Source organism: Talpa occidentalis, unplaced genomic scaffold (genome assembly GCF_014898055.3).
Source record: "Talpa occidentalis isolate TD23 unplaced genomic scaffold, MPIMG_talOcc4v2.1, whole genome shotgun sequence".
Taxonomy (NCBI): Eukaryota; Metazoa; Chordata; class Mammalia; order Eulipotyphla; family Talpidae; genus Talpa; species Talpa occidentalis.
Window position 1 is genome coordinate 77,947,742 of NW_026555331.1, and position 25,376 is coordinate 77,973,117.

Below are 25,376 nucleotides of genomic sequence, written 5' to 3' on the forward strand. Positions count from 1 at the left end.
AAAACCACACTACTGGAAGACCATTGGACTAATGAGGAGATCAAAGAAGAAATTAAAAAATTTTTTGAATTGAACGACAAGGAGGACACTAATATCCTAAATGTATGGGATGCAGCAAAAGCAGTAATAAGAGGAAAATATATAGCAATAGAAGCTCACATCAAGAAACAAGAAAGAACGCAAAGAAACAACCTCATCTCGAAGCTCAAAGATCTAGAAAAAGAACAACAAAAAAACCCCAAAACCAGTAGAAGAAAAGAAATAATAAAATGAAATTTTAACATTTGTAACAACACGGATGGAACTGGAAGAGATTATGCTAAGCAAAATAAGTCAGAACGAGAAAGACAAATACTGGATATTTCACTCATATGTGGAATATAAAGAAAGCAAAGGAAAAACCCAAAACAAACTCTTGAAATCTGACTGCAGACCTGAAGCTACCAAAAGTGAGGGTGCAGTGCTGGAAGTGAAGGGGAGAAGGGGTTGAACTGACAATGTGGAGAACTACTGATGCTCAGATGGATAATGTAGTAACTACACTCAAGATATAGTGTAATAACAGACATTTGTAGAAGTATGAATATACACCCCTAAATCATAAATTATTTAATGTAATTAAATATTTAATGTACAAAAATGTTTAACATACACTAATTAGCATACATTCGCTACATTTCTACACAATGTTACCATATTAAACACAATTTTAGATGTGTATATATATCAATATACACACATATATATGTTCACCTTACATTTAACCCTTACCCCTTTTTTTTTTTTAAAGATTTATTTATTTCTGCATACAAGGGCCTCCCCTGGTGGTGCAGCGGTTGAGCCCTGGGCTGCGAAGCTGCCCGCAGTCTCTGCAGTGCCAGTTCGATTCCCACCCCCACCCCTCCACCCCAGGTCCCACATGGCGCGACAGACCTCTCCTGTCATGCCCACTGCTCCCCTCAGCAGTGTATTTAATGAGTCTGCCTATTCTACTCCCTGCTCTGTCTCTGGTGAATTCTCTCATCCTCCCACACTTCTGACTGTACCCAGTGCTTGTATAAATAAATAAATATATTTTTAAAAAGATTTATTTATGCATACAAGAACTGGGGTACAGGCCAGAGGTATTGGGGGTGAAAGAATTCACCAGAGACAGAGCGGGGAACAGAACAGGCAGACTGACATACACTGCTGAGGGGAACAGCAGGCAAGTCAGGAGAGGTCTGCTGCGCCATGCAGGTTTCTCCCTCGCCAGAGATAGAGCTTGTGCTTCAGTGGCTGCAGGTAGCTTCATAGGTTGCGACTTAACCCCTTGCGCCACCAGGGAGGCCCCCTTTACCCCTTTAAAACTTGAAATGGTCTCTCTACTTTTCTCTCATTCAAATTCTATACTTCCAAGACAGAGTAAAGATCCATTTCCATGATCTCTAATCTTTATTAATAAAAGATTTATTTTTACATTTTAAATTTGTATCATACTTACCACTGTATTGAACTCTCTACTTTATGTTTTCTATCTTTCCAGTAAGTCAAAAGACCCCAGAGACTATTCTTTACTATGAATCCCACACACAAAGTCCAGAACAATGCTGAGCACAGACACTTTAGTGTCTATGGCCCTGAAGCTTTAGGTGACAAAGAGCTAAGTTTAGGAAGAACAGTTTGTGAAAATTACTTTGACTAGTTTTCTAAGTCATTTTAAGGGCCTATAACCATATGAATCCTTTTGTCTAGTTATTAAAGTACAACTAAGTTTCAAGAAAATGTTTAGTATAGGGCCTCTCTGGTGGCGCAGTGGTTGAGCGCTGGGTTGCGAAGCTGCCTGCAGCCTCCGCAGTGCGGGTTCGATCCCCGGCCGCTCCCTGGCCGCCTGGTGAGGGTCCCACATGGCGCATCCCCGGCCGCTCCCTAGCTGCCTGGTGAGGGTCCCACATGGCGCGCAGACCTCTCCTGCCGCCCGCTGCTCCCCTCAGCAGTGTACTTCGGTCCTTCTGCCTGCTCTGCTCCCCGCTCTGGCTCTGGTGAATTATCTCACCCTCCCGCGCTTCTGACTGTTCCCAGTGCTTGTATAAATAAATAAATCTTTAAAAAAAAGAAAATGTTTAGTAAAAATCTGCAGAAAGTTATTTTATCTTTGTATTTTTACAAACATTTAAAAATATATTTAAAAAAAAAGAAAGTATGGGCCTCCCCTGGTGGCTCAGGCGGTTGAGTGATGCACTGTGAAGCTGTCTGCAGCCTCAGCAGTGCCCGTTCAATCCCAGCCAGCTGGCAAGAGTCCTCCCACATGGCGCAGCAGGCCTCTTTTGTCGCGCCCACTGCTTCCCTGATCAGTCTGCCTGTTCTGTTCCCTGCTCTGTCTCTGGTGAATCCTCTCACCCTCCCGCGCATCTGGCCTGTACCCCAGTTCTTGTATAAATAAATAAATAAATCTTTAAAAAAATGTAAGTATGTTGAATTTTTGTGGAGAAACTATGTAAATTAAGATTACTAAAAGGTAATATTGGGCCTCATCTGGTGGCGCAGCGGTTGAGTGCTGGGCTGCAAAGCTGCCTGCAGCCTCTGCAGCGCCAGTTCGATCCCCAGCTGCTGGCGAGAGTCCCACATGGCGCGCAGAGCTCTCCTGCTGCCCGCTGCTCCCCTTAGCAGTGTATTTCGTCATTCTGCCTGTTCTGTTCCCCGCTCTGGCTCTGGTGAATTCTCTCACCCTCCTGCGCTTCTGACTGTACCCAGTGCTCATATAAAATAAATAGATAAATAAATCTTTTTTAAAAAAAGGGAATATTGGGCCTCCCCGGTGGCGCAGCGGTTGAGCGCTGGGTTGCGAAGCTGCCCGCAGCCTCTGCGGCGCCGGTTCGATCCCCGGCTGCTCCCCGGCCACCGGAGGAGGGTCCCACATGGCACGCAGACCTCTCCTGCCGCCTGCTGCTCCCCTCAGCAGTGTACTTCGGTCCTTCTGCCTGCTCTGCTCCCGGCTCTGGCTCTGGTGATTTCTCTCACCCTCCCGCGCTTCTGACTGTACCCAGTGCATGTATAAACAAAACAAACAAACAAGCAAATAAATAAATAAATAAACATGCCTCTATTTAAAAAAAAAAAATTTAAAAAATTAAAAAAGGGAATATTAAAAGATTTTGTATATACTATATATGAAATAAGTAACAGAATATAGTTCTATCTAGCAGTTAAAATCAGATTAGTTTTTTTATTAAACTTATCAACATAAAAATTCATTTTCAAAAATAATTAAACCCAAAGCTATATATTAAGTATACAGCAAAAATATTTAATGTACACTAATAGCTTTTCCAAATATTTCTAAATGCCTAGTTTCTGATAGAAGAAAAATAAGAGCTAGGCAAAAAAATGAGAAAAAATTCAACTGTAAAACTTGACCAGAAAGTTCAGTTTTAAAACACAAACAGAATCTCAAAATTGTGAAAATTCTTTGATTTATGAAGTGAAAAGAATAAGTTCTTTTAAAAGCAAAGCACCACCCTGACATTCTTCTTTACATTCAATGAAATACTGACAAAGTAAAAAAGGAGTCATTTTCTATGTGCTTAATGGCAGATTACAAAACTTTGTCCCTAGATAATCATAAGAACTCAAAAGACTGGTAATATCATGGTTATGGTCTACCCTACCTTAGTACATAACAAGTAGTACTATCAAACAACGCACTCAAACCACTAAGCACTGCCCTGAGCAGGATGCTCATCAGACTTTTGTCTGGTCTAGGCAGGTAACAAGGCAAAACAGATGCTCCAAGCAAAATCCTAGGTCCTTTTAACTAAATAACCCCAGTTGAAATTTATAAACTGGAGTTGCTAATTTTGTTCTAGGAAATGAAAAAAGAATCACATAAAAAGAAATGCCTTCAGCTAACTAAATTCTTATGTACAAAATGCCGTTTCCTTCAGAATCTACTGGCGATACCTACCAAACACACAAAATAAATCTGGGATCTACTTTTTTTTAAAAAGATTTATCTATTTTTATGCATACAAGAACTGGGGTGTAAGCCAGAGGTATGGGGGGGGAGCGGGTGAGGGGATTCACCAGATAGAGTGGAGAGCCGAACAGGCAGATCTACTGAAATACACTGCTAAGGGGAATAATGGCAAGACAGGAGAGGTTTGCTGCGCCATGTGGGTTAGCTCCCTGGTCAGCAGGGATAGAACTCCTGCTGTAGTGGCTGGCAGTAGCTTGATAGCGCAGTCTTTAACCCCAGTGCCACCAGGGAGGTCCTGGAATCTATTTTAATGCCTAACTGTCCTTTGAGTCCAAAAATCCAGGAATCATCCTCCATTCTTTCTTCCTTCAAATCCCATCAACTTCTGTCAACTCTATATTCCAAATAGAACCTAAATCAAATCATTTCCCGCAATTTCAAGAAAAGCTGAGCTACTATTACCTTTTACTCTGAGCCACCACTACTAATTCAACAATCTCAACTAGTTTCCTTGCCTCCATTCCTAGCCTCCCTCCCTCCTTCTTTAAGTAAAAAAATAAGGCTAGATCATACCACTCACTTGCTAAACTACCCAGTAATTTCCCACTACAACAAAGTAAAATTTAAATGACCTCAGTTGATAAGATCATGATCCCAAGCATTTCACCTATTTTTTAATTAATTTATTTTTAATTATTTTTACATCATTGTTCATTTTTAAACAATATCCCCTGCCCCTACCCCCACCCCCGCAGGTGTAGTCCCCATAGAATTTCCTTCACCAATGCACCCGTGCACCATCACCTCAGTCCCCTGTGCTCCTCCCTCCCTCCCTCTAATTCCTGTCCTTTTTACACTGGGCAACTTTTTGGCCCTTAAACTTTCTAAGTCTATTCCCAGGGCTTTCTAGCCGAGCTCCTTGTACTTAGAATAGTCCATGCCTAGGTCTACCTTTAAGTTATTTCCTTCTCATCATCCAGATCTCAGCTCATTTTTACTTCCTCAAAGGAGCCTATGCTGACAAATGAACATACCTAAGTTGGCAAAAATAAAATATGGTATTTGAAGAGTAAGAGGCAATAAAATTCAGTAGACTACTTACTACAACACAATTCTAAACAAATGTGATCTAGTAGTACTCCAAAGCAAGCTACAGAAGCCCCAAGAGCTCTCTACCTGAGAGATCAAGATCGGATCCAAAATCTTACCTGGAAAGCACTTCAGTGTAATAAAAATAAATCCCCCTTCTATTAAAAAATCCAAGTTAATGGGCCTCCCTAGTGGCACAGGGGTTAAAGACTGTGCTATCAAGCTATCTCCGGCCAGGAAGCAACCCACAAGGTGCAGCAAACCTCTCCTGCCTTGCCCACTGCTCCCTTCAGCAGTCTATTTCAGTAGATCTGCCTGTTCTGCTCCCCAATCTCTCTGGTAAATCCTCTCACCTCCCGCCCCCCACCCCGCCCCGCACCTCTGGCTTACACCCCAGTTCTTGTACGCATAAATAAATCTTTAAAATAAATCAATAAATAAATCTTTAAAAACAAAAAATTAAATTTTTTTTTTAAAAATCCAAGTTAAATTTTAGCGCTACCATTTACTAATTGCATGATCTGGGAAATACACTTATATTTTTCTAAACTTTCTAAGCTTTTCTAAACGCTAGTCTTTAAAATGTTCCCAAGGATACGATATGTATACCACCCATGTCTCAAAGGATGGCTTTTCCTTAAAATAATTCTTGTGAAAGAGACTATATATAATAAAGGACATGCAGTTAAGTTTGTTCCTTTCTTCATAAACAACAAATACTTCCTGAAACTCTTGAGGTAAGTAGTGTACTAAGTACTGACAGATGGTTTCACTGACCAACCAACCAACATGGTTATAACTGTTTAGAGCCTTAAGGTCTGGTGCAAACACAGATATAAATTTTAATAATATGCTCTAAGTAATGAATAAAATAATGAATAATGTATTCTGAATACATAAAGGAAGCTGTACTTAATTTAACCTGTGGGATTTGGACAGATTTCAAAAGAAATAGTGACCAAAAAAGCATACTGAAGGAAAAAACAAAATTTGTCAGGCTGAAATAAATAGGAAGTATAATTCCATGCAAAAGGAAACAACTTAGGTAGAGTCACAAAGACATTCAAGAACTCAAGTTTATTTAGGAGACTGCAAATATTTCAACATGGGTTCTATGTGGGTATGGGGGGTAGGTAGGGAATGGTAATTGACAAGAATGAAGAAAAAAAACAATGTTAGGGAAAAAGAAGTCAGAAAAAAAACAATGAAATTCTATTTTCAATAGTCTATATGAAATATACCTATATATAAGAGTGACTGGATACTTTTAACTGAAGGGAATAGGGGAAAAAAAGGAAAAGGAACAGTTTTTTTTCCTGGGGAATGTGAAAAATAGGTTAATTTAATTGAAGGTAACTGGATCATTCAGGTGGAAATATCCAGTAAGCACAGTGTAGAGATGAGTAGAAAAAACAAAACTTGAAATTTTGGCTTGTAAGTTTTCAGCATTAACAGAATTGATGGAATTCTTCCCACACAAGGAAGAGAAACACTGTACACTAAAATATTAAATTGCCTGTCCTATTTTATATGTAAGCTACTCCAAACAGTACTATGAATGTGTTTTGTGTTTTAACGCATATGAAACACGAAAGTTTAAAATACAATGACTTTTAAATGATTACCATTTGATCTTAAAATAAAAAGACAGTAACACAAGTAGTAATATCAGTGTTAAGGAGGTAATTTTTATCCTAAATATGATTCATCTTGTCCTTAGAAAAACAGCAAAGGTAGTATTCTCTCCTCCAATACCTAGTTTTGGGAAAATTTAGTTGTGTGTTTACTGGAAATTTCACGAAAAGCCACTAGATGGCGACAATACATTCAAAATTATTTTAAAAATTTATTTTTGATGGTAATTTTTAGAACCATTTAAAAGATGTTTTCAATAATATTTAAGAAGGAATTTAGAGATTTTAGATCCCTCATAATAAAGCTGAGAATAATGAGATGTAGAGGGAGCTTTTATGACTTGCCCAAGATTCCACAACTAGTTACATGGCTATAACCAACAGTTACCTAATTTTATGTCTATTGGGTATTCATGTCCATTGCTTTAAACAAGTAAGTGTGCTACATTATAGTTTACTCTCTAGAAAATGAAATTTAAATTTATATAAAAAGCATATATTTTCTCATATCTGACAGTCACACAGAAGATACTGATACTCCATGATTTGAAAAAAAAACTCCTTAAGAGGGAAATTCATTATGGCTAAAAGTCTCTGGAAAAACTGGACTTACAATAGCATAAAAAATGAACCGATAATGAAGAAAGGGGGCTATATTTTCTTTTCTCAATTCCTGCATTTCCTAATGCCAAATGGGACAAAGATGGATACTGCAAAATGCGATGGTGTGCAAAATGAGAAAATGATTTGTCAAGTTTAAAGGCGTCATTTTACCCCTTTTTTAAAAAAAATTATTTATACAAGAACTGGGGTACAAGCCAGATGTGCGGGAGGGTGGGAAGATTCACCAGAGACAGAACAGGGAACAAAACAAGCAGACTGACTGAAATACACTGCTGAGGGGAGCAGCGGGCGCGACAAGCAAGGTCTGTCACGCCGTGTGGTTATCTCCCCGGTTGGCAGGGATTGAACCTGCACTGCTAAGGCTGTGGACGGCTTCACAGCACTGCGCTCAACCGGCTGCACCACTGGAGAGGCCCTCACCCCTCATTTTTAACCCAGTGGTTCTCTTTCTTTCTTCTATTGTAGCACACATGATATAGGAAATACATATTGGTCATAAACCCCAAACGTTCATTTCCTAATACTATCTATAACTCCAACAAGTTTTCCTCAGAGTCAAAAAAGATATCCAAAATCAAATGAGTACAAGACATGTGGTTGATGCTCTTACAGTGATAAGCTTAAATCAGCTCTATTTTGCCACACCAAAAAAACCCTAATAATTCCCTGAACACTTCAGTTTTATTCTATCTGTAATAGACAATTACACTTAAAAGCGATATAACATATGGATGGTTTTGCTATGGTAAAGTCTTACCTTTCTGCTTTTAATAACAAAGAAATATAAATGAAAAATCATTTGTTATATCTTTATTTCAAGAAATATCTAGAAAATTTGACACAATACAGTAATTGGATAAGGGCAAATTTCAGTATGTTAAAATTAAGTATTTTATTAAAATTTACTGAAACAATACATATATTTTTAAATCATTCCATTAAATTAAGTCTAATTCTCTGGCTTTAAAGAAATTGGAATTATTCAAATCTAGAAAAAAAGAGAAGTTTTAATGGAACACATAACCCCTGATGGACAAGCTATTTGTTGATATAACAAAACATCAAAATCTTATCTTACAAATTGAATTAAGCAGAAAAATTCAGTATACATTACCTGAAGATGCAAAGTCATGAGACTAAAATTCTTACTGCTGTAAGTTCAAAATTACTATTTCAGTTTATCAGGGCAATGGGAAGCACAGCTCAGCAAACATACCACACCCCTAACACACCCTCAAAACCCAACATCCCCTTTAAAAGGAAAAATCATGGGGAAATGGTGTTTTATTAATAAAACTTGGCTCTACATTCAGGTTTTCTGGAATATATTTATTCCAGTATGTACAAATATTTGCATAAAAAAATCTATGAAATGGAAAAATGGTAGTTTGGCTGTTCTCCATTCCACTGAATCTTAACATGAAGACAAGAAGAGATTTATGTGTAAGTATGACTGACATGTACATACTTGTATTAAGAATGATCTAACTACAGAGAAATCTCAATTAACCAGCTAAGCAGTCAGACCACCTTATTAAACAGAATCTCTCCCTAAAGAATAGCCATTGAAATTTAGTCATTCGAAAACATACTTCAAGTGAAAATTTTAGATTAAGTACACACTGGGACCAATTTATTTTTTTCTTTCAATGCCTACTAAAAGGCACTATTAATTATGATTCAAAAAATTAAAAATTGGGAGTAGGAAATCTTGAAATACACACACTTGATTCTGCGGGAAAGTATTTTTTGATTCTTAAAGTCACTCCAACATTTCTGGATCTCAGTTTTTGCAAATGCAAAATGAAGGCTAGAGTTTTATAGTTAAAAACTAGTTTTTCTAGAAACAACAAAGGCTGGCGAGGATGTGGTGAAAAAGGAACCCTCTTACATTGCTGGTGGGAATGTAAACTGGTCCAGCTTCTTGGAAAGCTGTGCTGAGGTTCAGCAAAACACCAAAAATGGAGCTACCATATGATCCAGTGATTCCACTCCTAGAAATCTACCCAAAGGACACAAAAAAAATAATTCAAGAGGAAACCTGCATGCTTATGTTTAATGCACTAGTTACAATAGCTAAGTTTGGAAACAACTCAAATGTCCTAAAACAAATCAGGAAAATGTGGCATATATACACAATGGAGTACTACTCAGCAATCAAAAAAATAAACACATGCCATTTGTGGCAACATGGATGGAGCTGGAAGAGGTTATGCCAAGCAAAATAAGTCAGAAGGAAAAAGATAAATATTTGAATCATTTCACTTATATGTGGAATATGGAGAACCCAAACAAAGGGTCAGGAAAAAGACAAATCTTGCAAGCTGACTGTAGATCTGAGGCCATACAGCAGGGAGCAGGAGGGAGAGAGGTCAAAACAGGGTAGGGAATAGCATAAGGACCTATGGTCATGGTCACTGGCACTATGGTGTGGGAGAACAACTACCTGAGGGGAGAAATCAAATACTGTCCAAAATAACAATGATGTAAGAAAGTTAAAAAAAAAAAAAAAACTATAGTTTTTAGCCTCTGTTAACAGTTTGAAAATAAAACACACACACACAAAACCAAACTATATCTTAAAATATTAATTAAAAAGTGTAGTAGGTGAAACAAATAAAAGCAGAAAAACTGGCTGAAGTAGGTATAAAAAATGTTCCTGTTCAGAACATTCCAGTCTATAGTGAGGACTTTCATGTCCAAACTACACCACATAGAAACCTCTATACTCTAAACAGTGAAAATAAATTTCAGGAAGATGTCACAGGTAATGCAAGATTAAAAAATAAACATTTTTCATTCTAAAAAATTCAATCAAGGATTTTTTTCCAACTAACCAGAAACTGGCAAAGATTCAATGAAAGTGAGTATCTATCTCTAAGAATTCCAACTAACTGATATTTCATTATATAAGACAATTTCATAATTTCAAATATATATACATACACATCCTTGAAAATAAACAATTCTGTCTGTCAAAAAAGTAATGACTAACCTAAATTTACTAAATCCAATTAATTTCATAGCTATTTACATAAAGTTCACTTTACAAAAAAAAATAATTTGATATTTCATATTAGTTCTACACATTTCACTACTACCGGGCACAAAAGGAGTGAAGTGAGATACAGATCTCCCAACTTCAACCAGAGAATCTATAAATTTAACTTCATCGCAATACTTTAAGAAAAAGATTCTAAGGAGTTTAAAAAAAAGAAAACTAGAACAAAATATATTAAGTTAAAAAAGGTAAATCCAACAATATTTTTTAAAGTCTTTAAGTTTGAAATAAATAACATAAAAAGTATATTTTTATATTTTACAATTTTTAATTTTGAACATGAAAATTACAAGCATCTTAATGCCTGGATCTGCATTAGAAATTTAAGGATGAAATTTGAAAAAAAAATTTACATTACATTTAAAATGACACATATAAAAAAATATTTACTTCTAAGAATTAAAAATCAATTATTTGTAAATTGAGATAAATGCATAATATCTTTAATTAAAATAATCAACCGAATTAGGTAAATGTCCCATTTGTTAAGAAAACTATCAATAAAGTATTCTTAGTCTAGCTTCTAAAACTGGTCTCTAATGTCAATAACATTCATATTTGAAAGTACTCTTACCTTTCTTCAGAGCTATACAATCGAGCAAGTCCAAAATCTGCAAGTTTAATCTGCCCTCTGGTGGAAGTAAGACAAAAAGAACAAAAGTATTAAACTACTCTGAAGTGATCATACATATACTCTATTCCTAGAAAGAATCAAAATACAATTATATGATCTTTAACTCTGATCACAGTGCATTATGATCAAACCAGACAAGGTTAAAAAAAATAGTACTTTTTGGGATTTTACCTGCTATACTAATATTATTATTGTTGTTATCTCTAGTCTATAACAGTACTAGTGTAACAGTATTTCAGTACTACTAAATCCTATTTATAAAAGTAAACCAATGAAATAGTTTTACTACTTAGTAGTTACTTGTTCACATCTATATGTTCAAGAATTAAATCACATCGTTTTAAATTTTTATTTCATTTTACAGTTCTTAAAATGGGTAGACACATAGAACACTTTCTACTAAAATCAAGGCCAGGCATGCCTCACTTAAACAAGCCATAGTACCAGTTACAATAGAGTTCAGAGGTCAGGTTATATAATTTGTAAAATATTTAAAATAAGTTTTAAATACATATGGATGCATGTATGATTGTGGATGCACATATGTAATGTGTGTGAACACACTTTAAAGAAGTTCACTTTAAAACTTTGATAACTTATTTAAAAATATTTATAAAAAATTCTAAAATTTATTCTTGACAGAAAGCTGAAATCATCTTATAAGTTACATGACATTAATTAAAAGACTAACAAACGAAAGTCAACTATCATTTTATATTATAAACTATTACTAGAACTTAATTAACTAAAGTATACTTAACTTTAGTAAATATACTTCAGATAGGGCCCAAGCGATCATATTGTTGATTATGTTAAAATAGTTTGAGCAATGAAAATAATTTTAAATCCTTTCAACAGATTCACAGTGAGCATAATAACATTAATTTTAAATATATACATCAACTCATATCATACCGATTATTTAGAAGAATATTTGAACATTTAATATCTCTATGCAAAAAGTTCTTCTTATGACAATAATCCAGACCTTCCATGAGTTGTCTCATAAAGGATTTTATGTGATTTTCATTAAAATGTACCAAGCCTGACTCCAGTAGTCCCATCAGGTCATGGTCCATATATTCAAAAACCAGATAAAATGCACCTAAGGAACAGGAATAATTAATACATTAAAGATGTTTATTCTTACAATTTTTTATATATTCAAAATTTTTAAAAATAACATACTAGGAAGAAAATTTATCCTTGAAAAGAAGCGATATTCTTTCACTGTAAATATCAATAAATATACTGCAAGGAAACATCTAACAGTTTTCTGAAAACTATTGCAACATAAAATTCACCTCGTTGATTTCCACAATCCATAAGTTTCTGTATAAGTGAACTATTTTACATATTAAGCAACTGTCCCTCAACAGAAGCTAATTAAAACCAGTGTCATTTATAAAAGAAAATAAAGGTGTTCAAAGAATTGTTTTTAATTAAAAATGATTCTGGGACCCCCTGAACTTTAGATGATTTCTATTAAGCCTTCAAATAAAACTTCTGTTTATACAGCTCTAGAGAATCTGAAAGCATGCAAATTAAAATTTTATTTCATAAAACCAGCTTAATTCTGCTACCACAACCTAAAATAGTACATAGTGTGTGTGTGTGTGTGTGTGTGTGTGTGTGTATATATATCTCAAGTATACTTATGAGAGATTCAAAAACCCTACATGAAATGGCATGGCATAAACTGAATCCAAAACTATACCAAGAAATATCCCCATCAAACAGTTTAATTCAGCAATTGAAGAATGGAAGAGCCAATAAAATTCAGTACACCTGTTAAAGGGAAAAAGTATGAATACACCAAAAGAAGCAAAGTTCACAGTCGTTTCCTAATTAAAAACAGAGATCTTGTAGTAAGCTTGCAACAGGAGTACTCTTTCTTGAGAGCTTTTAATGGTACCTCTTCGAAACCACCAACCAACGTTCATGTTTAATAATAAAGTATTAGATGTTGTACACAAAACAAAAATGTTCATTATTAATTGTTCAAGAAGCTAGTAAACAAAATTAAAGATGAAGTACAAATATTGAAAGAGACCAAAAAATGTAATTATTGGTATAGAAATAGGACTATCCTCCTGGAAAATCCAAACAAATAAAAAGACAATGGCTGTATTAGAGAAAATCACAATCAAAAAAAGCAAGACTTTACATGCCAGCAACAATAGATGCTAATGAGAATATGGAGCAATATAAATTCAATTATTGCTTGTAGGAACATAAAATCATGTATTTGCTTCTGAAGACATTTTGGAAGTTTCTGACAAAACCAAACAAATTCTTAATATGACTTAGCATTTGAGCTCCTTAGCATATGTCCAAAGAGTAGAAAATTTATGTTCATACAAAACTTGCATATGAGTGTTACTGCAACTCTCTTTATAATCATCAAAAGTTGAAAGCGACTAAGATAACTTCAGTACATGAATATGGATAAATAAATGATGGTACATTCAGACAACAGAGTATTTGCTAGCACTTAAAAAGAAAAAAAAAGAACTATTAAGATATGAAAACCCATAGTGCAAACTTAAATGCATATTACTAAGTGAAAGTTGCAAAAGCAGCCAATCTACATACTATTTCCAACTATGTAACATTCTGGAAAAGATAAAATTATGAAGGTATTTAAAAAAAATCAGAGACTTCCACGATTTGAGGGGTGGGAAGAATAGTTGGAACACACGATTTTTAAAATAATGAAAACATTTTGTGTGCATGTCTGTGTCTGTCTGTCAGATTCGCAACCTCCACCTTTTTCTCTCTTTGTGTTCCTGTCAGGGGGTCCCTCTCAGACTCATCAAACTCTGCATACCTCTGTTGGATTCTGTGTCTGCTAGACTCACTGCCCATCTCCTGACTCCCAATACATATAGTATGTATGTGTGTGTGTATGCATGCATACCTATGTATTTCTAGGATTTCTACTTTTAAGCACAGACAATGGTATGAAAAGGTACATAACCAGTTGCTAAGACTAGGTTGAACAGAAAACAACAAGAGAAAATAGAAAATTATTTTTTTAATATATATTTTTGCATCAAGACTATGGTAAACTCATTTACTTTGATACTTCTTATAGAGGAACTTATTTTCAAAAGAAAAATATTAAAGAAGTTAGAGTTAACAGTCCATAAAATACAATAATTTTAAATTCAGTAAAAGTTGATCACAATAAACTCTCAGTCCTAGCCAGAGCAGTGAAGTACAGCAAGGAGATTACATCAAGAAAAATAAATTATTGTGTTACTTGAAAGGACAGTTGCCATTACTATTCACTGTAATTAAGTGAAATCCTTAAAATGTCTGTGCCACCAAAAGTCAAGTAAAGCACTAAGGCCTGGGAATCAGTGCTAATTGAGCAGGTCTTCCCATTAAGTCCAAAAAACCCTGTGCTACTGAGGTATTTAACACCACAGACTATTGTAAGATAGACTTCTATTAATACGTACCTCTTAGTTTCAGACAAACTAGGACTGTTTCCACCACCCAATGCATATGAGATTGATCAAAAAATGGTAATATATCAATCTTCTAAAGACTCCACCTTGTTTTTGGTATGGAATAAAAAAGCTCACAAAAATCCAGTGATGAAAGTCTAGGTTCCTTTTCTCCATTTTCACAGTACTGGTTCCATCTCAGAACCTATACTATGCCCCAAAGTGGTTGCTGCAGCAATAGCTCCTTCTTACAGGCTCAGGCTCTCATATCTCACCTGATATGAGTGAGGTAACAGCACCTCACTCTACATACAAAAACTTAAGAAAAGTCTTGAACATGAAGTCAGGAGAACTGTAAAGGTTTTAACTGACTGGTCCTGGGTGACCTGCCCCGAGGGTGCTTTAACTGGAAAGATCTCCACAGCTACATGAACTGAGAATAGATAAAAGAGAATTCCTCGAAGACAAAAAAACAAAAGCCCAAGGTAGTAGGGTAAACTGGTGGAAGAGACACCAAAACCTGTCAAATATAATACCTACCAAACAAAACAGGCTATATTCTAGAACTGTGCTGTCTATTCAGAAGGCATTAGACACAAGTACCTCGAACTGTGGCTAGACCTATGGAGATGAGATGCCCTCTGGAATTAGAAAATTTAGTACAAAAAAATGTAAACTACATCAATTTTTAAATTTTCAGTACATGCTGAAATATTTTTGGATATTGTAGTTAAAATATTAATAGTAATTGTGGCGAGGCAGACCTCTCCTGTCTTGCCCGCTTCTCCCCTCAGCAGTGTATTTCAGTCAGTCTGCCTGTTCTGTTCCCCACTCTGTCTCTGGTGAATCCTCTCACCCCCACTTCCCCTCGCATCTCTGGTCTGTACCCCAGCTCTTGTATGCATAAATAAATAAATCTTAAAAAAAATATTTTAATAGTGGGCCTCCCCGGTGGCGCAGCAGTTGAGTGCTGGGCTGCGAAGCTGCCCACAGCCTCTGCAGCGCCAGTTTGATCCCCGGCTGCGGGGGAGAGGGTCCCACATGGCACGCAGACCTCTCTGCTCTGGCTCTGGTGAATTCTCTCACCCTCCCGCACTTCCGCTTGTACCCAGTGCTTGTATAAATAAATAAATAAATAAAATCTAAAAAAAAAAATATTAATAGTAATTGGCAAGAATATATTTAAAATAAATAGCAAATAGGGATGAAAAACTACAACAAGAAAACAAACAGTAAATTCACTGGCACACTGATTTAAACAAGATGAAGTTAAATTTTCCACTTATTACCAATTCCAAAATAATGTTTCACTCATGACCAAAACATTATGAAAAGGTAAAATTATAAGTTAAGCAATTTATAAAAATATATTTTTAAATTCTTACAGTTAGATTATTCCTAACAGGAAAAGTCTTTTCAAGAAAAATATATGAAAGACCAATCAGTTTTCAATTATCCATTCTAAAAAATACCTAGATTCTACTTTTTGATGCTCTACGCGATCAGAGAAACTTCTCTAGTAACGAACTATAGAAATGATCCCTGAAAGTATAGTCTTGATTCTACTTTTTGTTCAAGGCTGAAAAATCAGTGATTGCTACAAAGAGATAACAAGAAATAGTGATGGTGTATCTGGACCAAAAAAACATTTCCATTTGCAAATCCTAATTTAAATTTTTTTTTTTAGATTATTTGTTTAAAATTCTTTGTTAAAGAAAGAATGTTACCTTTATGAGACTTTAATTCAACAAAACAGTTAACAGAACCCTGTAGTCTTTAAGTACAAAAATGAGTAAGAATTGCTTATCTCAGGTGCCTAATTAGACAGAAACACAGACAGATAATAGGTTTTTAAATGTAGTGCTACCCAGAAGGAAGATAGCTGATTAGAGAATCAGGAAGAAATATTTAAGCTGAAATTTAAAGCAAGGTCAGGAGCAAGAAGGCTCATGGGGACAAGAAGCATGTTCATGTTGAGATAACTTTGTGAAATGTGATCATGACGTTATCTAGAGAATAGCTGCAGCTATCTGGAGCTCACCTCTAGGAAGAGAGTTTTTTGTGTGTGTTATTTAAAATAGATGTGATTTGAGTAGGTTTACTCCTAAAAGGACCCAGTGGAGGCAGGGACTTGAAAGTATCAGCTTCAAGCAAGAAGAAGAAATATACTTTATCTGAGATAAATGAATGAAATGAGTACAGTGTGAGGTAAGTACATGGAAAGTTAGAAGTTAAGAGTAAATTCTCATTGGACTAGTGTGATTTTCTCTGTAGAGAAGGAAGAAGGAAGCAGTGTCTTCTCTTAAGAGAACAGGAACTTCTGCTTTGTAAAACAGAAGGTGTTGACTATGGAATGTCAGGCGACCTTGATGCCCTAGCTGAGTACACCATAAATCTGAGGACAAAATTAACCTACACAGTTGCATGATTTTTCCTCAGAAGGTTTAGTATAAAAAAGTGATTCAAGATTTAAGGTTAGGGACACAACTGTCATGAGGTTTGAATTTCCTGAAGAGTCCAAATATCTTTAATTCATGAAAATGTATAATCAAAAGTAAAGTATACGTTGTATTATTATGCTTTCTTAAATTCCACATCAGAAATAATCGAGGCAGAGCATTTAAGGGACATCATTTAACAGTTCCAACTGTAAAACTAAGAGCTGCAAAAAACATTGCTTTTTACTTGAGAAAAGAAGTCAAATACAAATATTTGTAATGTGTATATCTTAAAGATAGTTTTGTGAAATTCCAAAACATTTCTATCTAAAATTTGCAAGGGAAAAGAGAAAGCAAAAACATTTCTTTCTGTGGCCATCTTTGCCTTTATAATTGCTAGAAAATATGTCCAGTTTTAACAGAAGGAAACAAATTAATCTAATATTAGAGACCCAAATTACATAGTATTACTGAAGGTAATGGAGGTATTCCTCCACTCACCTTTGACCATGTGTACTATTCACATTGGAGCAGAGAAAAGGAACTTATTTTCCCAATTCCCTTAACCCTATCCCAGGCCAGTCTCAACCCTCAGCTCTTATGACAGAAATCCTTACTCAATAGAATGTAAATGCTACATGGTAAAGGGCCATGTCTATCCAACTCACTCCTTATCCCTAACAACTAGAATCATGCATAGCATCAAACAGGTGCTAAACAAGTACTTATGAGGTAATTTCTTCTAAAAGAATTTAGGGATCTTATTTCAGCATATTTACTTACCAAAAAGGCACATTCATAACTCTGTATTTCCCACAAGCCGAAGCAACAAAAAAATGTCTAAGGGTAGGGTGTGAGGTATAACATCAGCAGAGGAAGGAACATAGCCTCCTCTCTTTCTCATTGGTATTATTGGCAGAGAAGCTAAAAAAGGGATGTATGTACACCATCATATCACAGGACGTTGCAATTGACAGTAGAGGTAGCAACAAAAAAAAATAAAATCAATTACTAAAATGGCAAAAAAGAAAGTTCTGGTGATTGTGCCAGTAAGAAACCAAATTCCTCAATTCCAGGTGTTAAAACACAAAAGAGGCTCAAAGAAAAGTCTTCCCCTCCCAGCTTCAAACTCTAAAAACTTGGGAGCACCTGGCTCTTTATCTCAGAATCTCCATTCATAATTTCAGGTCTCCAAGGCCACCATGAGAAATAGTGAGCTGGGTAAGTAAATGTGCTCCAACTAAATTAAAAGGTGGTAAACATAGAAAGAGCAGAAATCCATTTAATGCCACCACAACAGGAAGGGTGTGCCTGAGCTCAAAATTTGAATTTTCAATGTATTTTTCATAAATATGCTATAAATATCAGTTTTTATGCATATTAAAATCAAACAAACTGATCTGAGTGTTTGAAAAGACTTTCTAGTCATTATTTTTCACATAGCAGAAATTGTGTGTATCTGAGTATTCTGACTTTTCCTAAGTCTTATTTCATTCACTGTTCTCATAGATCTTGTATGAGGATTCAAGGAGTTAATATTTGGAAAGAGCTCAGGTTAGGGCCTAGTCTCCAGTAAGCATTAATGCTTTAAATTAAACATTCATTTTTTTTTTTTTGATTTGTTATGTTCTTTTTTTGTAATTGAGATAATACTGGTTTATGGCACTATATATTTTAGGGGTACAGGTTCACATTTCTTCCATTAAACTTCCTCTATGCTTTACTATCACTACCTCTCCTCATCTGGTAACCTCAGTTCTGTCATCTAAGTTCAAGGGTTTGTTTTTGCTTTGTCTGTTCATTTGCTTTGTTTCTTTATATTCCACATGAGTAGTATCATCCAGTACTTGTCTTTTTCCTTCTGACTTACTTCACTCAGCATAATCCTCACAAGTTCCATCTATCCATCCATGTTATCACGGATGTTAAGATTCTCTTTTTTTTAAAATAACTGAGTAGTATGACATTGTATATGCATACTGTGTTCTCCTTTATCTAATTTTATGGTTTATTTCTTATTTCCATCTTGGCTTTTTTATTGTAAATTAACTGATCTCTGTCTTTTCATGTATCTATGCTCTTTAAACTCTAAATTTCAATGTAAGATTCTAACTCTGTATTTCCCTGTGATTTAAAGAAAGAAGTTATTCTTAAGATTTTAGTCTATTTCCGTGAAAAGCATTATTATTTAATATATTTTATTCAACATTAATAAAAGTACCTCCCTGTATCTAACTGATAATTCAAAATTCACTATCATAAAATGCGTATTACAATTTGCCTTATGTTTTTCTCTCATTTCAACTCAACAAATATTTACTAAGCACTAATTAATATAAGAAACACAAGGAGAAAGAAAACCAGATATCTAGATAGCTTTTATGTAAATCACGCCAAAATGTTCATTACCATGTGTAAAAAATATTTAAAATATATGTAAAATCAATGTAAATATACACTGTAAAAAATGTACTTAAAATCAATTAAGAAAAACACTAACAACTTAATTTTTAAAAGAGGGGAGAGGCACCGAAAGACATAAAGAAATTACATAAGAGAAATATAATGGCCTCTAAGTACAAAAAATTTGCCAACCTCCACAGTTAACAAAAAATTACTAAAAAGACCGGATACCATTTTTTGCTTACCAAATTGCCAAACAGCAAATAAAATCACTACAAATGCTGGTTAAAATGAACTGTACTATTTTTTCAAAGAAAAGTAAAAGTTAATATTTTGGTTCCTTGGCATGATATATGAAGTCAAGCACTATTTTTGGTCTTAACCTACTTTTCCAGCCTCATCTTCTATAACAACCTCATCCCTTCTCCATTCCCAATACTCCTCTTTCTCAATTTACAGAGTATTTGAACAGAACACGGAATTCCTGGAAGCTAGCTGGGTTGTTTTTTGTTTTTTGTTTTTTAGGTCTTAAATAACAGCTATATACAGATCTAATTTATAAACCATACATTCATCTATTTAAAGCATACAACTGAATTTTCATTACCCCAAAAAGAATCTGTAGCAGTCACTCCCAACTCCAACCTCCTCCTCAAGTCTAACAATCACCAAGCTACTTTCTGTCTCCAAGGATTTGCTTTTTCTGGACATCTTTATGTAACGGAATCAAATAATACATGATCTCTTAATTTCTATCTTTCATTTAGCATATATTTTCAAGACACATTTATATTGTACCCTCTATCAATACTAATTCCTTTTTTTTAAGTTTTAAAAGGGTGATGACAAAATTTACCATCTTAACTGTTTTTAACTGTACATTTCAGTGGTATCACATTGTTGTGCAAGCATCATCAATTTCTAGAACTCTTTCATTTTGCAAAAATGGTAAGTCTGTATGCACTGAACAAACAATAACTCCATCTTTCTTCCACCCACTGATAACCACCATTCTAAATACTTTCTGTGGTTTGTCTATGTCAGATACCTCGCATAAATGAAATCACACAACAGGTTGAGACAAGGATCAGATGTTATTTTCTTTTATATATTCCCAGGATTCAAACCAGTACTTCTCAATGCAACTAGACTGGATGATAGAAATGTTCTATTGCTGCACTACCCAAAATGTAGCTAGTCACTTGTACGTACAGATAACTTGAAATGTAGCTAATGCAAATAAGAAACTGAACTTTAAATTTTACTTTAGTTGATTCTGATGTAAATACATTGTCTTGTGGCTATTGTACTGGCTAGCCCATGTCTAGCACCTTGCACAGTATACATGTGTGGAAAGAATGAACAAATCGATAGTGCTCTTTTCACAAAACTTATGAGCACATCCATACTGTGGAATTCAGAATTTTAACAAAATAAGACAGGGAAGGTAATTTTGAGGCAAGATTTTTTTAGGGGAGATGCCAAATCTTTCATTGCCTCATAGAACAAAATAAGACAGTTATGGATTAGAATGTCCTCCTCTCTACCTAGCTAAATCACACACACATAACAGTCCATTTCACAGACCCTTCCCACCTCTGCATTTCATTTATTCATTAAGCTACTGAAAAGTTAACAATAACCTAGTGTACGCTGCACCCTATGAATACAAAATAGAATGAAATTCAGACCCTGCCCTCAGTGACTTCAACAGAAATGAAATTAAAAAACATGATATGATGAAACACAAACTACTATTCAAAACTGGGTATAGCAAGCAATACAAGTGCAAGGGAGCACAATGTGAGAATCAGAGACTATAGAGGAAATGGCATTTGAAACTTTTTCTCTGGACCATATAGTGAGACTTTGCCACAAGAAAGCACTGCTTTCTTGATTTTTAGTAAAATTCCAAATTAAAAGATTATTCAAATTTCCTTAATGAACAAGTATTAATATTATCAATGTAAAGTAACTTAATTTTTGCTTAGACATCGTAATACTGGCTTTTAGTTGTCTAGAATGTCATGTCAATGACGTCAAGAATAAATACCAAAATATTATTTTGTTGGAGAAATACCATTATTTCAGGGTTTGACGTTTTAAATCTGAATAACAAGATATTTACATTTGACTTAAGTTTTCATTTCATAGTGCATATAATTGCAAAAAAAGGTCTTCTCTACCCAGAGAATTACAAACTGCACTAAAAATTTTAATTTAATGTTATTACATTCACTCAGACAGTGTTGTTCTTTAAGTTCATTATTCTCAGTGGGTAGAAGAAAATAACAAAGCTAAGACTTTACTGCAAAATAATTCATATTCACATTTAATGACTTCATGAACATTAAAATATGAGTAAGCATGAATGCACTGAAATTACCATATGTAACTGCCCCTTGCTCTCCCTCCATACTTTAAGATCTACAGGTACAGGAAATAATTTCTTTGAAACAAAGTCTTCTTTACTAACAATAGAAAGATTAAGAAATAGACAAAAGGTTCCAAAGACTCCTTTAAAGTTATTAAAAACAAAAGGGACAACCTAAAGATAAAGAATGACATAGGAACAAAGTTTAGAATTAGATTATCTCCCTCCTCACTTTTCCTCAATTATTTCATAAAGAGATTCTTCAGCACCTCTCAGTGTGTGCACAAAAATAAACTCACATCTTGGTGATACTACATAACTGTTTACTTAAGAACAATAACTTCTTTTTTAAGACAAAGTAACATTTTATTACTAATTTTTCATGATAAATTTTCTTCATTTTTAAGTAGAGCCAAGTTTAAAAAAAAGTTGGCATTATTTTCATATAGCCAATGGCATGTGTTATAAAGCACATGTAATTATTTTTATAAGTTTATAATTTTTCTTTATTTTTATGTGTTTTCATATTTATTTCAGTTTCATTTTTAAAATTTTATGAATTCTAACACACAGTATTAAACTTACCATATAGGGGCCTCCCCTGGTGGCACAGCAGTTGAGCGCTGGGCTGCGAAACTGCCAGCAGCCTCTGCAGTGCCCATCCCCCGGCTGCCAGCATGGGTCCCACATGGTGCGGCAGACCTCTCCTGTCTCGCCCCCTGCTCCCCTCAGCAGTGTATTTTGTCAATCTGCCTGTTCTGCTCCCCATTCTGTCTCTGGTGAATTCTCTCACCCTCCCACGCTTCTGACTGTATCCAGTGGTTGTATAAATAAATAAATAAATCTTACAAAAAAAAAAAAAACAAAAAACAAAAAAACCTCCAGCAGATTGGTGGTTGCCAGAAATGGGGGATGGGGGCTGGCAAAACGGGTGAAAGTTGTCAAAAGGTTCAACTTTCAGTTATAAGTCATGAGGCTGCACTATAAGCCTAGTGACTACAGGTAATAACACTTTGTATATTTGAAAGTTACTAAGAGTTTTTATCAATATTGATGACAAATGTTAACTGGATTTACCGTAGTGATGATTTTGCAATATATACAAATATGGAATCATTATGTTGTTGAAAATAAAAATTGATATTAATAATTTATTAATAATAAAATGTTGGTAAAATTAAAGGATTACATTTTAATTTTTACACTCCCTCACAAACTCTAAGAGTTAATTAATAAGTGACACCTAAGTGTAGCTTCTGATATAGTGAGATATTTTCTTATTCATCAGGAACTCATTCAATTACAAATAGGATTATGGTAGGAAAAATGAACATGCAAGTACAAATACAAGAAAATTTGTGATCAGTAAAATACAGAGCTACGCATTGTGAAGGAATCAAAATAAAAGAAAAAACTAAGGCTCCAGGGAATTTATAATCTGATAAAGAAAATAAACAATGACCATAAATAAAACAAAGAATTAAGAACACTCTGTTTGGAGGGAGCAGTCTTTTTTAAAATGTTAGAGTATGGACAGGATTATAATAAGCTCATTCATTCAGCAATTAGTTATTTTAGCACATTGCATGGTAGAAAGTGTAACAAATAAAACAGGTATGGTTTCTATCTTCAAATGGAGGAAAAATAAGTAACAAATCAATAGAATTATACTGGAAAAAGTTATACAGATCAAAAAAGCAGGAGGTTCAGGATATGCAGAAAGAAAAGCAAATACAGTAATTTGGTTAACAAGGTTAATGATAAGCAAATAACATCTGCACACCACCCTCATATATAAAGTCTTACTTTAATTTTTATTACAGAATAAGTGAATTAATGTTCCCCTATAATGGACAGTCAGCAAAGCTAAAGGCCTTACTAATTAAAGTCATACTGCTCATAAGCTAAGTATCAAATCCAGACATTCCATCCCAAGCCAAATCAGTATTCTTTCTACTACAAAACAAAAAGTAATAAAAACTAAAGACAAACCAGATTAAAGGCCAGGATAATATGGACCTTATCACTGATAAAAACGAAGGGAAGAAGTATCAAAAAAAAAAAAAAAAAAAGATGGTATTGTATCCATATTATTTATTCCTTCTAGCTAACTGAATTGTAATTTCCAATATGCTCCAGCGTTACCAAGCCTGAATTTCATCAGCTAGAATTTATTGTTCTTATCCTAACACTACTATAAACTATTTCTCAATCACTAAAATATAAAAGACTAAAAATTATACACTGAGGCTCAAAAAACTAGTATCTAAGAATGGTAAATATGTTTTGATGTTTACTAAGGTGACTAAAAGATCATTACAGTAAATAAAATATTCTTCAATTCAACTATATTTAAAAATAGTTTGCTATGAAGGCAGTAATTTTATGTACCTAATGATTACTCCAATGGTGAGTATCTATGACAAAATCTGTAAGCTGGCAACACTGTGAGTATGCAAAAGTGTTTGTTTGTTTTTTTAATGTACACATACCTTTATCCTTCTTAAAATCCAAAGCATCTTCTTTATCAGTCACTATTTCCTTCATATTGATAATACTCTGGTGGGTAAGCTGCCGTAGAATTTTAATTTCTCGAATTGCTGTTATTGGAAAGCCTTCCTTTTCATTATCTAGACGTACTTTTTTTAAGGCTACCATTTCTCCTATTAGAAGATTAAATAAAATCAATTATCAGTTCATAAAACTGAGACAGTTTTTCTGAATCTTAAATTTATTTTAATTATAATTTATTACTACCTATTGAAATTGAAATTAAAATCCACAAAATATATTTGTTTCCAACATACTAAACTGTAACATTTATAGCTCAAGAAAATAAGTTTCTGGCTAAACAAATGGAAGGGTATTTACTAAAGCTGTGGAATACTATACAACTGTTAGAAAGAATGGTGTAGGTCCTTTTAAAAAAATGTTATTTCAAGCTCTCCTAGATACATTCAATGAAAAAAAGCAAGGAAACTAAAAATAGATAAATTACACTGCCATTTTTTGAAACTGGAGGAGGGGAGAATAAATATATCCAATATGCTTGTATGTGCACAAAGTCTCTATGAATCAGTAAGAAAACTCTATACATTTTGCATGTAATAAAATATTCACACACACACTAACCTGCTCAAAGCTGCCTAGCTATCCAGTAACGAAAGTGAAATTCTAATTCTGGTTTAGGTGTCTCAAACGTTATACACTGTTCTCACTACATGGCTTCATATTTTAAATTAGTTTTATTCCATATAAAATCTAAGTATTAGGGCCTTCCTGGTGGTTCACGGGTTAAAGTCTCAGCGCTGTCAAGCGATGGCCAGCCACCGTGGTCTGAGTTTCATCCCCAGACAGGAAGCTAACCCACATGGCACAGCAGACCTTTACTGTCTTGTCCACTGCTCCCCTCAGCAGTGCATTTCAGTAGACCCACCTTTTCTGCTCCCCAATCTATCTCCAGTGAATTCTCTCACCCCTCTCACCTCTGGCCTACCTACACCCCAGTTCATGTGTGCATAAATAAATAAAAGTAAATCTTTAAAAAAAAATCTAAACATTAAATAAAACAAACACAATTCCTATTACAAGAAAAAAGACACTGTAATAAAGGTTTGTTCATTTCACTTTGGAGAAAAAGAGGAAATTTATAGTTAACAAATTTTCCAAAAGGATGTTTTATCTATTTAGTCATTAAGCATTACTTAAT

The 25,376-nt window shown here is 34.5% G+C and overlaps 1 protein-coding gene and 1 pseudogene across 2 annotated transcripts in view; both read right to left on the bottom strand.

The window, feature by feature from the left end:
* The window catches only part of CDK13 (cyclin dependent kinase 13), a 72,709-nt gene that overhangs the window by 20,200 nt on the left and 27,133 nt on the right, over positions 1-25,376 (bottom strand). For both annotated transcript variants that reach the window (XM_037507215.2, XM_037507206.2), the window contains exons 5-7: positions 24,160-24,330; positions 11,913-12,102; positions 10,938-10,994 (exon numbers count right to left, since the gene is read on the bottom strand). In XM_037507215.2, coding sequence (XP_037363112.1) covers positions 10,938-10,994; positions 11,913-12,102; positions 24,160-24,330 — 418 coding nt within the window. The remainder of the gene's footprint in view (positions 1-10,937; positions 10,995-11,912; positions 12,103-24,159; positions 24,331-25,376) is intronic.
* On the bottom strand, positions 15,854-16,010 carry LOC119252197 (small nucleolar RNA U3; annotated as a pseudogene).